Source organism: Phalacrocorax aristotelis, chromosome 2 (assembly GCF_949628215.1).
Source record: "Phalacrocorax aristotelis chromosome 2, bGulAri2.1, whole genome shotgun sequence".
In the NCBI taxonomy this organism is placed as follows: domain Eukaryota; kingdom Metazoa; phylum Chordata; class Aves; order Suliformes; family Phalacrocoracidae; genus Phalacrocorax; species Phalacrocorax aristotelis.
The window spans coordinates 163,625,595-163,638,884 of record NC_134277.1 but is presented as its reverse complement, the minus strand read 5'-3'; the positions used below and the strand labels follow the sequence as shown (position 1 = coordinate 163,638,884).

At 37.6% G+C, this 13,290-nt stretch overlaps 1 protein-coding gene across 2 annotated transcripts in view; it reads left to right on the top strand.

Moving 5' to 3' along the window:
* Positions 1-12,622, top strand: part of AGO2 (argonaute RISC catalytic component 2) — a 55,208-nt gene extending 42,586 nt beyond the window's left edge. For both annotated transcript variants that reach the window (XM_075085906.1, XM_075085905.1), the window contains exons 12-19: positions 959-1,143; positions 3,174-3,333; positions 5,621-5,711; positions 6,879-7,073; positions 8,869-9,003; positions 10,391-10,492; positions 11,317-11,516; positions 11,835-12,622. In XM_075085906.1, coding sequence (XP_074942007.1) covers positions 959-1,143; positions 3,174-3,333; positions 5,621-5,711; positions 6,879-7,073; positions 8,869-9,003; positions 10,391-10,492; positions 11,317-11,516; positions 11,835-11,943 — 1,177 coding nt within the window. In that variant the 3' untranslated portion in view covers positions 11,944-12,622. The remainder of the gene's footprint in view (positions 1-958; positions 1,144-3,173; positions 3,334-5,620; positions 5,712-6,878; positions 7,074-8,868; positions 9,004-10,390; positions 10,493-11,316; positions 11,517-11,834) is intronic.
* The last annotated feature ends 668 nt before the right edge of the window (positions 12,623-13,290 follow it).

The window sequence follows — 13,290 nt, the reverse complement described above, 5'->3', positions numbered from 1 at the left end:
CTACAGGTCTGCACTGTGACACCTCACTACTTGCTCATCTTCCCTTTGTTTTATGGGGATGCGACTTATGGATTACTCATGCACCACTGACTGCAGGGATCTAACCAGGAGAAGCCACTGATGAAGATTGACTTTGAAGATGCTTTCCAGACTGGGTATACTTTATAGAGCTCTAGACTCCTGCACTGAAGTGCTTCTGATTGTCTTGCTTATAACAGGCACAGTGTCTTCTTGGTGTCCCTTCAAAAGAAAAGATAGCCAAACACTACCATGTCAACAAGAGCCAGGAGGAGGAGGCAGGCTGCAACGTAGCATACCCAGCTGGCAGGGGGCCTGAAGCAGTCTTCGCTGATAAAAGCCTCTGACAAAATTAGGTTGTCGCTGTTTCTGACCAGTTCCAACAATGGGTGACTTATATTTGCACCATCCTTGGAGAAGGTTTATCTTCACCTCCCAGATACACCTTTTCTCTGATACCTAGCAAGGTTTTTGTGTGCATTATTATTGATGCAAGACCAATTCGCTGAGACACAATTGCTGGTAACTTCTGTTGGTTGTTTTCCTTGTCAGGAAAAAGGAGAAACCCTGGCCATTTCTGTAGTGGTATCACCACATGGAAGTATGGTAGAGCAGGCTATCCAAAATACCATCGTTGCAGTATTTTTGCAAAAAGTAATTTATGCTGTATGTCCTGTAGAAAGATCAAATAAGGGGGAATCTGCTTTGGAAATTGAGTTTTTAGTAGAGGTGTTACTTATGCATGTATTTCATCTTCCCCTGTCTTTCCTTTGGTGACTATGTAGGCACAGTCAATTAAAGATGCACTTGGGGTAATTTCCCAGGGTTTTGGAGAGCGCAACTCTGCAAGTTCAACAGGATTTTTCCATTAGAAATGAGAACAAAAAACAAGATGGATTTTGCTACTTGAGAATCTAATGTATTTATTTATATCCTTTAGGTCCTTTACAGAACAACTGAGGAAGATTTCCAGAGACGCAGGAATGCCAATCCAGGGGCAGCCGTGCTTCTGTAAATACGCGCAGGGAGCTGACAGTGTGGAGCCCATGTTCAGACACCTCAAGAACACTTATACTGGGCTGCAGCTTGTTGTAGTAATTTTGCCAGGAAAAACGCCAGTCTATGGTCAGTAAGTGCAGATCATGAGCATGTGTGTTTCAGTCACAATTTCATGTATTTTTAGCAATGTATCTGAATGAGAGAAGTTTAATTCTGGTTTAACTATATAAATTCCATTTAGGGAATGGGCTATAAATTAATTTTAGTCGTCTTCTTGTGCTGCATGATGTTTTATATTAAGACCTTAATTATTTTCATTATTTTTGTCTATGCTTTTAATTTGCTTTTCCACATTCTTCCTGTTGGTTGTATTTGAGATGCAGTCTGTAAGTGAGAAAGCTAAACCAGAGCTTTTATGAAATTGATATGCAGTGGATTAAAATATACTTACTATAAATTGTGTGCTAAAAATTCCAAGTGATTGAAGAAATAATGACCTCAAGAACAGTGTGGCTTTTAGAACATCTTTGCTTTCACACACTGTCACCCTCTGGCAAAAAAACTTGAGTGACGGAGAAGATTTCTGCCAATTAATTTTCCCTGTTCTTCTAGTTTTTAAGTCCTGGGCTGTGAGGACACAGATGCATGGAAGGTGAAAACTCAGCAATTGAAACTTTTTTTTTTTAAACAGATTGACAATTAGTGCATTTTACAGAGGACGTACATGTAGGTTTTAATATGTTTTAGATAAACCATACATTTTGGATTCACTAGCTTGTTTTAGGCAAGACTGCTCATTTTTTTTCCTCTCCTGCCTTCCTCCTTCTTTCACTTACCTTGCCTAACTGCAGCACCATCCATTATTTTTCTCCCATAGCTTCATGGACTCTCTTCTCAAATGGCTCAGATCTACCAAGCAGCTGTAGATTTGTTTTATCCAATCCCTCACCAATTTAATATAGCAGAAAATAATTTCCTAACTTTCTCTTCCCAAGATTATCTCATATAAAATAAAAGGAGAGATTAAAAAAGGAACTTTAGCGAAATAGTACGTTTTTTCCCTGTTGGATTTAGCCTTGCAAAGGAAGTGGCTCGTCTCTAATTTGTTCAATAGAAATTCAGTGCAAGATGACATTTTCACTTTTCCTGCTTGGCATTAAAAGGGGACTCTTTCCTCTGCTTAACCAGTGAGAGGATGTGGTACCACTGTCATCTGCTTTCCTTGTCATTATCTTTAATATAGTTCTTTCTGTCCCCTCTAATCATCTCTTCATTTTCTCCCTGTGTACTTCCATACTCTTGCACTTTCTATACCCACAGCCTTGTATTTTCTCCTCTTCTCACCCTGCTCCTCAAAAAGCCTCTCTCCCTCTCCTGTTGCACCGGGGGGTTGCATCTTCTTTGAGCCTGTCTTGGAGCCTACATTTATTCTTTTCCTGAGTATGAGAGTATGGCTCTCTTAAAGCCTTTAAGCCTCAATTTTGTTGTTAACAATTTTTACTAAAAATTTTACAAAATTTTACAAAAGTTACTAAAAATTGTACAAAATAAAATTAATATATAAAAAATTGTATAAAACCCCTAAAAAACCCTCTAAACAGAGGATTTCTTTTAACTTTTTGAATGGCGCAGTTCTTAGTGAGTTTGTTTTGGAGTTTTTTATGGGCCATCCTTTGCTAAACTTGCCACTTTTTATGCAAGTGGTGGAACTGATAAACTGGTTGGCTAAATGTTACTCAGCACATTACTATGAAGTTTGTGTTGCTAGTCCGGTGTTTAATAATGAAACAAGTGCTTGTCATTCTAGATTATCGACATTACCTACTTCATTAGCTAAAGGTTTTTCCATGCTGGTGATAAAACACTATAATTCTAAAATTATAATTACTGTAATTTTAAAAGCATTCTTGAAGTAATGCAATAGCGCCTTTAGCTATATTTAGGACCCAGTTACTGCGCTGTCGGCAGGTGGAGCAGTACAGAACTGGGAGGAGATTTAATGGAGGCTGGGGTTGGGTTTGGGGGTTAGGTTTCTTCGGCTTTCTTTAAGCCCAACGACCACTTTGCTAAAACTCTAGGTTTAGTTAATTGCCACTGAATTAGCATCTCCTACATTGATTGATTTGCAATATGCACGTTTTTGTTTTGTTTTGCAGCGGAGGTGAAGCGTGTTGGCGACACTGTGCTGGGAATGGCTACGCAGTGTGTTCAGATGAAAAATGTGCAAAGAACAACACCGCAAACTCTGTCTAACCTTTGCTTGAAAATAAATGTCAAGTTAGGAGGCGTAAATAATATTTTACTGCCACAGGGAAGGTAAGCCAGCTTTCAAAGAGAAAGAGGGTATTGTATCAAAAACAGAACATGCGTATTATTAAGATAACTGGATGCTTTTATCTGTAGTCATAGCACTGTAGTTTAAGTGACTCTTGAGACAAACTATCTTTTGGCTTCTAATAATAAATAGGCCTACAACAGTTAGGTTACAAAGACTGGAGAGGAATACTTATTCCAGCTGAAATTTGTAATAAAAATACTGTTATTGTAATCTGACCTTTGGAGTATACAACTTTCATTTGAATGAAAAATGTGTAATATTTTATTTGCCTTGGGATTTCAGAAACAAATCCCATCTGGAAGAGGAGTGCCTTTTCCTTTATAGTTTAACTGTGGTCAAGATTCTTCATTTTGTTGTACGTCTTAACTTACATAGGCTTTTAAAAAGCCAAAAGCTGGGAGTGGAAAACTCTAAGTGGTTTCCGGGCCCAGTTTACCTTGCAATTTCTCATTAGTATTCCATTAATAAGTTTTAGTTATACTCTGACTATATTCTGTGAAGTCACTTTGATACTGTTGAATTCTGTATCTGACATGTCACTGAAGTCCTGCTTAAGAGTTGCGTGGGAGTGAAATAAATATCTTATTTGTTTAAAAAAAAAAAAAAAAGACCCTGCTATTAAAGGCTATATTTGGTTTGTGTCTCACCTTAAAACAAATGATCTTAAATTGAAACTTTTCATCAGTTTTACTGAAAAATCAGTCACAAAAAATAGTAATGGAAGAATGAACGAAATATAGTTTGTTTTGCCTTACCTGTGCAGGATGGAGAAGGCTAGCGTAAAGATATATAAAGCTACTTCAATCAAAATGAATAACTAGGTTTCTACGTCAGTAACAAGATGGCACTTTTACAATTATTACATTTCAAGTTGTAGGGAGAGCTCAGGGGATAACCTGCTATGTTCTTGGGAGCCTGTTTCAAAGTCGTCAACCTTCTGGTTTGCGCAGATAAGCAAATTTGCCTTAAGATATATTTAGGCTAGTCAGAAGGCAGCTGCTGAAGAACAATCCAAAACCAAATATTTAGTGAGGGGAGAAAAAGAACACATCATCAGAAGGGGTATATGTGTATCTTGTTAAATTCTGCTTATTGAACTAAATATACTCACCTGGATAATGTGATTGTTGGAGACTACTATTAAAGCAACTAAAAATCATCATATTTCAAAAAGGGGCAGTGGGTTTTTTGTTGGTTTTTGTTTTGTTTTTCAAGAAGGAGTTAAAGATGCTACTGTGGATACAAAACAGAAACACACATGATATAAGTAGTTTTATGCTGGATTCATAAACTTAAGGTCTCTGTTAAGTGGCATGTGTTGACAACAGTAACATGACCAGAAAGTTGAATTCTGCTCATGATACCAATAAACTATGCATTCATTAAAGTGGAGTTCAGTAAAGGGGGGGAATGTCACAACTACACACACCACCTAGGCATTCTGGAAAAGTGCAGCGTTTGGGTATTTAAAAGGGAACTCTTTAATTATTATTTTCTGTTGGTTGACGGGACGGGAATAGAACAGCTTTTTATTTGTATAATTGCATTGTAAGTTACATTGTTAAAATTACCTTCAAATTCCATTTTAGAGAAGGTCTGAAAAACAGCTGAATCAATCTACATAACCATTCCCCCGCCATGACAAAATTCTGGTAGCCTAAGATTGCCTGTTTAAAATTGTTTTATTGAGGAATAGAGTTGAAGTTTGAAACTTCCAATGTAGTGTTTTGGTGTTCCACTCGTAATGCAGTGGATTAATGTCTTAACTTAAAGTTTTGTTCAAAGTTTGAAGTTTTTTTGGTTTTGTTTTTGTTTTTTTAAATCTACTTCTAAGATAATACCTATGATATCCACATTTTTTGTGCTTCCTTACTATTGCTGGCTTTCTATTCAGAAACAAAATCATAGCATCTGTATATGTGCACAGTCCTTTAATTTTCTCAGATGCTATTTGATGCTAAGGAATCAACTTTTATTCTTTTCTATGGTCTAATTAATAAAGGCTGCAATTCTCCAAGTTAAAAAAAGGGATTTCTTTTTTTTCATTCCTTTTTAACGAACAGTAACAATTAGCTAGGCTACAAAAATATGCCAGAAGTATTTGGTATGAGAACCCTAATCAGTACCTCCGTTACTGTCGCAGTACAAGTGACCAGCTCTACGAATTGCTGACTGAGTCACTGCAAGTGCTATTTACTTGAGTTATAATGTGCTTTATTAAGCTTAAGCCCTGCTGCTTTTACAAATTTGCTTTCTCTTTATCAGACCGCCAGTATTTCAACAGCCAGTCATCTTCCTTGGTGCAGATGTAACTCATCCGCCAGCTGGAGATGGGAAAAAGCCTTCCATTGCTGCAGTGAGTAAATTGTGTAATGATCTTTAACCCCTGCTCTCTCCTGCTGCTCAGCTCTAATGCGTTTTATTACTTTCAATTTTTTTGCAGTCCATTTATTGACTGCCTAATTATAGCATTATAAATTATTTTTCTGCAGGAATCTAATGAAACCTTGGAAAACTTGCTCTGATACTAATTACTTAAATGTGTTTATTAGCTTGTAAAATGTCTGAGCTGCTAATACACAGAGGAGCTTTTCTATTAGCTGATATTTATCAGCAACCTGCAATAAGCTGATGCATGTTTAAACCTGCTTTATCAGCAGTTAAAAACGTAAAGAATTCATGCATTACTGATAGGGAACTAGGCTGGCTCAGCTGTGGCTTTTTGGGGATTCAAGCTTCCTGACAACACAAAATGTGCAGTAATCTCTTGGAAATGTACTCCTGAAATACAGGGAAAGGCCTTTGACTTGCTTTATGTCAAACACCTGTAATGGCTGCCCTGGCTTATTTAATAATGAAGATCTTTGGTGACAGTAAGTGCAGTATCTTAGCCTGTGGTGTTAAATAAACAAATATCTGTTTCAAAAAGTTACACGTGTGTGTCCAGCGAAAAGGGAATGGAGATGTGCTTAGTTGTGATTTTTGACATACAGAATTTGGATTTTTATTTTTGTCTGTCTGTTTATTTTTAAGTCCCATGCCATTTATACAGTATATGAATTTTGATGTTTCATAAACAGAAAAACCCTTTCCCTTGGCGAGCAGTGTGTGTTTGTTGTGAATATTTCTGTGGTGCCTCGGCATTTCAGTTTCATGGGTTCATCCGTAGTGTCCCAGAAAAGCACTTAGTCTTCAGGAGTTCAAATTTTGATGCTACAGTCCTAAATCAATGGTTTCATGGTATCAGTGCTCCAAGTTGTATTTATTTTTTTAACTATATGTAGATGCAAATAGGAAATAAGTCTTTCAGATTTAAAATAGTTTTCCATTTCAGCAAGGTACGTTATCACAGTTAGACTGAATTCAAAGCTCTCCAAGCACATCGTGATTTTGACTACATCTTTGCTAGGTCAACCCCTTAGTTTACAAGCTACTGATAAAAAGATAGTGCAGCTATCTTCACGAAATACCTTTATTAAAGGGCTTTTAAGTTTAGTTTGATACTAAGCATTTTTTTCAACAGGTTGTAGGAAGCATGGATGCTCATCCTAATCGATACTGTGCCACTGTTCGGGTCCAGCAGCACCGCCAAGAAATCATTCAAGATTTGGCTGCCATGGTCAGGGAGTTGCTTATTCAGTTCTACAAGTCAACCAGATTTAAACCAACTCGTATCATCTTCTACAGAGATGGTGTTTCTGAGGGGCAGTTTCAACAGGTTTGGGTTTTGGTGTTTTTTTTTTTTGAGGTTTTGATTATGTAGGTTTCTGGTAATAATGTAGTTTTATGTCTTTGGAACTATGAAAAAAGATACCCTCAACAAACCTTCCCTCAACAAATTTGTTGGATTCTACCCAGAGGAGGGAAAGTGTTTTCAAATTTTTCATGAGTTTTTTTTATTTTTTTAAATTTCCCCTTTAAAATACTTTGCTTTGCAAAATTATAAATGATACAGTTTTAGTACTCAAGTTATGTTCATCATCTCTAGCCTGTTCAAGATATTTGTAAAACTATCACATAGAACTTGGACAGTAAAGAAAAACTAATTTTCCTACTTTTTTTAACCAGGATTAATACGCTGCATTTTCACACTGTCACTTTAAATTCATTCCCAATAAAATTCAATGAATACACAGAATCGTGTAGGTTGGAGAAGACCTTTAAGATCATCAAGTCCAATCATAAACGGTGTCAGTTCACCACTAAACCATGTCCCTGAGCACCACATCCAAACATCTTTTAAATACCTCCAGGGATGGTGACTCCCCCACCTCTCTGAGCAGCCTGTTCCAACGCCTGACCACTCTTGCAGTAAAAACATTTTTTCCTATTATCCAATCTAAACCTCCCCTTGAGGCCATTTCCTCTTGTCCTATCACTAGTAACTTGGGAGAAGAGACCAACCCCCACCTCAATACAACCTCCTATCAATGAGTTGCAGAGAGCGACAAGGTCTCCCCTCAGCCTCCTCTTCTCCAGGCTAAACAACCCCAGTTCCCTCAGCCAAGCCTCAGAAGACTTGTTCTCCAGACCCTTCACCAGCTTCGTTGCCCTTCTCTGGACACGCTCCAGCACCTCAATGTCCTTCTTGTCCTGAGGGACCCAAAACTGAACGCAGGATTCAAGGTGTGGCCTCACCAGTGCCGAGCACAGGGGCACGATCCCTGCCCTGCTCCTGCTGGCCACACTGTTGCTGATACAAGCCAGGATGCTGTTGGCCTTTTTGGCCACCTGGGCACACTGCTGGCTCATGTTCAGCTGGCTATTGACAAGAAATACTTTATTGTATTTATTTTGTTTGCTTACAAGTACCATATTTTATGAATTTTTTTTCTAAATATTTTAAAGATACTTACTTATGCTTTCCTTTCAAGTATTTTGATATGTAATTTAAAACATACAGAATTTACTCAACTTCTCAAAATCCAAGGGGAAGGGACTAAAGGTGAGTTAGTAAAGTAAAATCAATAAAATAAGCTTTGTGTGAGCTTCTGATTTTTTCCCCATTTATCACTGTTTTTCACTGAGTTTTGAAGTTATAATTAACCCAAATTATTACTTTTTGTTTTCTTGCACTTTCAGTTTTTATTGATGCCTGTAGTCCTGCATGAGAGTTCACAGAGCTGAGAAAGAGCATGCAGTTGAGCAATTCTGGATTTTTATCCCTTGTACCAGTCTGAAAAATAATTAGTATAGTCAACAGCCTAGTTAAACATTCATTTGTATTTGGCAGTTAAAAAGATTTTGACGTACAGCTTATTAGTCCAAGCCTCATGCTTGGAGCTGAACAAATATGGAACCAGCTCTCACCTGGCTCAGGAAACGGGTGATGTAATTTGTTCTCATTAAGTGAAGAAATTAAGGTTTAATCCTGCATGGTTCAACATCTCATTACTCTGAGTGACAATGCAAGATGGAACATGATAAGTAAGATTATTCTGTAGATAACTAAAAGTAATCTGTAAGACAGCTATCTTCCATGTTTATCATACCTCTTTATGTTTATGATTCAGGTTCTCCATCATGAATTGCTGGCTATCAGAGAAGCATGCATTAAACTAGAAAAGGATTACCAGCCCGGAATTACATTTATAGTTGTGCAGAAAAGGCATCACACCAGACTCTTCTGTACAGATACAAAAGAGCGGGTATGTTCTAACTGTGGCCGGCAAGTATCTAGCAGGCAGCCAAGTTACCTGTTACTTACTGCTTATTTAAGCAGTAAGAGACTTGCTTGAAGAACTACATAACACAGTGGGTGAGATCTTGCTGCCTGGAAAGGAAAACCTTCATTTTCTGTCCCATATAATAAACTGGCAAGAAGCTTTTATGAAACGTCAGCAGGATGTGCCTTTCAACAAGTTTGTTCATCCTTTTATAAATTCATCAAAGTTTTCAGGGTTTTTTTTACTGTCTCAAGATCCTCAAAGGTTGAGATTGATCTGAGTAGAGTAGGGTTTATAATGTATATGTCTACACCTGGAACAGTTACCTCAGGCGCTCTGTTGTAAATGGAGATCCATTTAGTATTCCCAACACACTTGAAGGCATGTTTCATCTGATTCAAGTGCTAGCAAGTTCACTGGTTTGGTCGCCATTGACTGTAAAGTGACTCTTGGGTTACCAGCTGAGCTGTAGACACTGAAATCATTAGGTAAGGTGAAACCTGCACTTCAGGAATACTTTCTTTTCCATTAACGCTACTTTTAAGGTATCTTAGGTGTCTAATGTCTTAAACACATGGAGTTTGGTTTGGGCGTATCAAGTGTCACAGCACATCATTTGTAGTACTGGACATCTTGAATTGTTTCATGAGTGTTTCTTAGTTGTTATTGCAGAAAAACATTTTTTTTTTTGATTCCAGCGTTCTGGGTGGAGAGGAGACCCCAAGTCTAGGATGGAGTCGTTGCTGTAAATGGAGAGTCCCTAATGGCCAACCTGTGTTCACAGATGGGGTTTTTCATGTTCTTTTTCCTTCTGTCAGGCTTCCCTGTGTCACATTTGAAGCCCACTAAGCTTCAAGGCAATATTTGCTAACTTCTAATGCCAACATGAAGGTGGTTTTTATATTGATAACGTGCTATGATTACAGTTGTTGAATTGTTTTAAAGTAAAGAGTATTTTTAAGTTCTGCTTTGAAAGAAAGTGTTTTTGAGGGAAGAAGAGGCATGTCTTACAGCTGTGGGTTGTCCTCTTTCATGTATAAGTAAGAAAAGTTACAGAGGAATAACCTGTCCTGGAATGGGAAAGTGAAAAGAACTTGACAGATCAGTTAGAGGAAAATCTTTTTACTTTACTCAGAACAGCTAATCTTTGTAGGTAACTTCTAAGAAGATTTTGCAGCTCATCCTTTTTTTCCTTCTAGTAGAGACACTCCAGATTTTCAGTTGAACAAAATTTAAGTTTTGCTTATTCTTTCTTGACTTTTTGCTTTTTACAGATTTTTTTTCTTGTGGTTTTTTTCCTTACTCTATAGAGCTGAAAAGAGAAAACTCAATGTGTGCCTTACTATATTTGCATTTGCTGTTCACACAGGTTGGAAAGAGTGGAAACATTCCAGCAGGTACCACAGTGGACACAAAAATCACCCATCCATCAGAGTTTGACTTTTACCTTTGTAGTCATGCTGGTATTCAGGTACAGCATTTTGTGTGTGATGGTAGCTTTCAAAGGTAACAGTGGCTGTTGGTATTTCCTGTGTTCTTTACCAGGAGGCAAACGGTACAACTTCCATCTGTGTATTTTGGCTTTTCATCTGTGCCATCCACAGTGCTCTTCTGTCATTGTTAAAATCTGAAAGGAATAATGAAACTAAATCGATGCGCAGCACACCCTGCGCATTTAGTTTATTGTGCTTCCCTCCCGTCTGTGGGCTGCTTTGAATGGCAGTAAGGTATTTGGACTATTTTACAGGGCTGCCTCTTGTGTTAAATACTCTTGAAATATGCATCCAGTTCCTAGGAAACAACTAACACATTTAGATAGCACCGTTGTAGTTTCACATCTTCCTGTGATTTCTTCTTCCCAGTCGGAAACTATTTATCAAAAACGGTACTAAAAGTCAACATCTGATATTGTCTAAGAAAGTGTGTTCAATAGGGGCACAAGTTAGATTGGTGTTAGCTATTAATGTTTTGCCTAAAGCTACTTTATACGATGGCTTTTTGTCAGATCTAAGTTTCACAAGATGGAAGTGCGTTTCAGTAGGATCATTTAATTTCAGTAAAAGGGATGAAATTCTAGAAAATGCGGTCCTATCTAAAAATGCAAAGGGATTAGTTATATGGGGAGCAAGGAGGGAGGTTGTCTGCATTTTTAAAGGAAAAAAATTGCTGAAGTATGTAGAATTGCTCACATGATTTTTTTGAAGAAGTGGCCAGTTATACTGCAGTTTACCTGCAGAGGTGGAAATTTAAAGAAACGGTTTTGAAATGCTGATGTCTTGTGTGATCTGCCTCCAGGGAACAAGCAGACCTTCTCATTACCACGTCCTCTGGGATGACAATCGTTTCTCTTCAGATGAACTGCAGATTCTTACCTACCAGCTGTGTCATACGTACGTACGCTGTACTCGTTCGGTTTCCATCCCTGCACCAGCATATTACGCTCACCTGGTAGCCTTCAGAGCCAGGTATCATCTGGTGGATAAAGAACACGATAGGTGAGTTGGATAGTTTTGAATTATTACAGAATTTGAAAGGAAGCAAGTGGGGTTGTTAATTCTGGGGTCAGTAGTATCCTCAGTTAGCAGCTTGAGGGTAAATTTGCTCTTTCCACGAATTATATTGTGGGAAAAAGTAGATGTTCCTGTATGCTTCTGTGCTTTTTGCTGTTGCAGAACTTGAGGGGTAATTAACTTTTGATCGTTCTGTTCGGAAAAAATGAATGATATAAAAATATTATATGCAAGGAGAGGCAGATTAAATAGGGTTTCTCTACCCACCCCCCTCTTTTTCTCTCCACCTCTCTTGTCTTTCAGTGCTGAAGGAAGCCACACTTCCGGCCAGAGTAATGGCAGAGATCATCAAGCACTTGCTAAAGCAGTTCAAGTTCATCAGGACACATTGCGCACTATGTACTTTGCTTGACATGTTTTAATGTTTAGCGACTCAGTACAATACAGAGTTGGATTCACGTGAGACCAGCTGCACTTAGACCAACAGTTGCCCAAGCTACAGTGACAGCCAGCAATGAGTGATGCATCTTAATTTTTTTTCCCATTTGCGAGAAAGCCTTCCGTCCAGAATTTCAGACTTGATTATGAACTGCATTCTTGTACCAAACCCCACTATTGTTGGAAACGTGGTTTGCCAAAAATCTCTAAGCTGCTTGGTATAAAACAGACCCATATTTTATAATTAAATCAGGAGCTGTGATCTCAGGGCTTAGGGACGAAAAAACAAAACAACAACCCAACCCACAAAACTCCTCGGTCAGTTTGCTATTCATTGAATTGCTTTTAATAATTTGGAAAGATCTAATTCATACTAAAGTTTGATGGGCTAAAATGCTGTGAATTAGCTTTTAATACAAAGGAAAGCAAAGCATTTTTTGACTATTTATGAAGCCTTGATTATTCTAGATGCATTTACAAAATTTTTATTTTCAAAAGAAAAGAGTGACAAACTTCTGGTTTTCAACTGTCTTATAAAGATTATCCTCTGTGTGTCTAAGGGCAAAAATATTTTCTGAAGCTTGTTCTTGAATGTTTTTATTGTGCTGCATTTGAAAATGTTTTTCATAGACTAAAGAATTTTAAAAAAAGAATGAACTTGTACCTAAGCTTTTAATAGGTCCAGTTAGATTGGCAAAAGAAAATGTGCCATTTCAAAAAAAATTTCTAAAGAATTTTTTTTTAAGCATAGCAACAGCTAACTTTAGAGTTTTTCATACAGGACTGTGACACTTACTTTCCAAAGTCTCTAAAGAATACGGGTCTGTGGTGATAAATACAGTACAATCCTTTTTCACTGTTGAGTTAATGTAAATTTTATATATGTTTCACAGTATTAATGTGATAGACTAGAGGCTATTATTTATTTTTATTTACTAAGGAGTGCTCATTATACTTCTGTTAACATATCAAGAATGCTTTGGATTTAGAAATCAAAACCTTATTGTGGGGACATTACTATTCAAATGCAAAAATATGCAATTGACTTTGATGTGAGAGTTGAGATACGTACAGTGTCTGTTGTATAGCCTGTAACTTGTAGAAAGGCTTTTTAAGCGTGCACACAACATAGCAGGTTTTACCTGTGCAGTTCAGAGACGCACACGAGACCAACATCCTACGTTCATTCAAGCACAAAACAATTGTATTTTATTTATATGTTGAATATTGGTGAAGCAGGCGCTCTAATAGAGGAGAGTGGCTCACTGTTTGCAGCTTAGACAGAAGTCAGAGAATCTATGCAGTAAAGAGAAATCTTAGG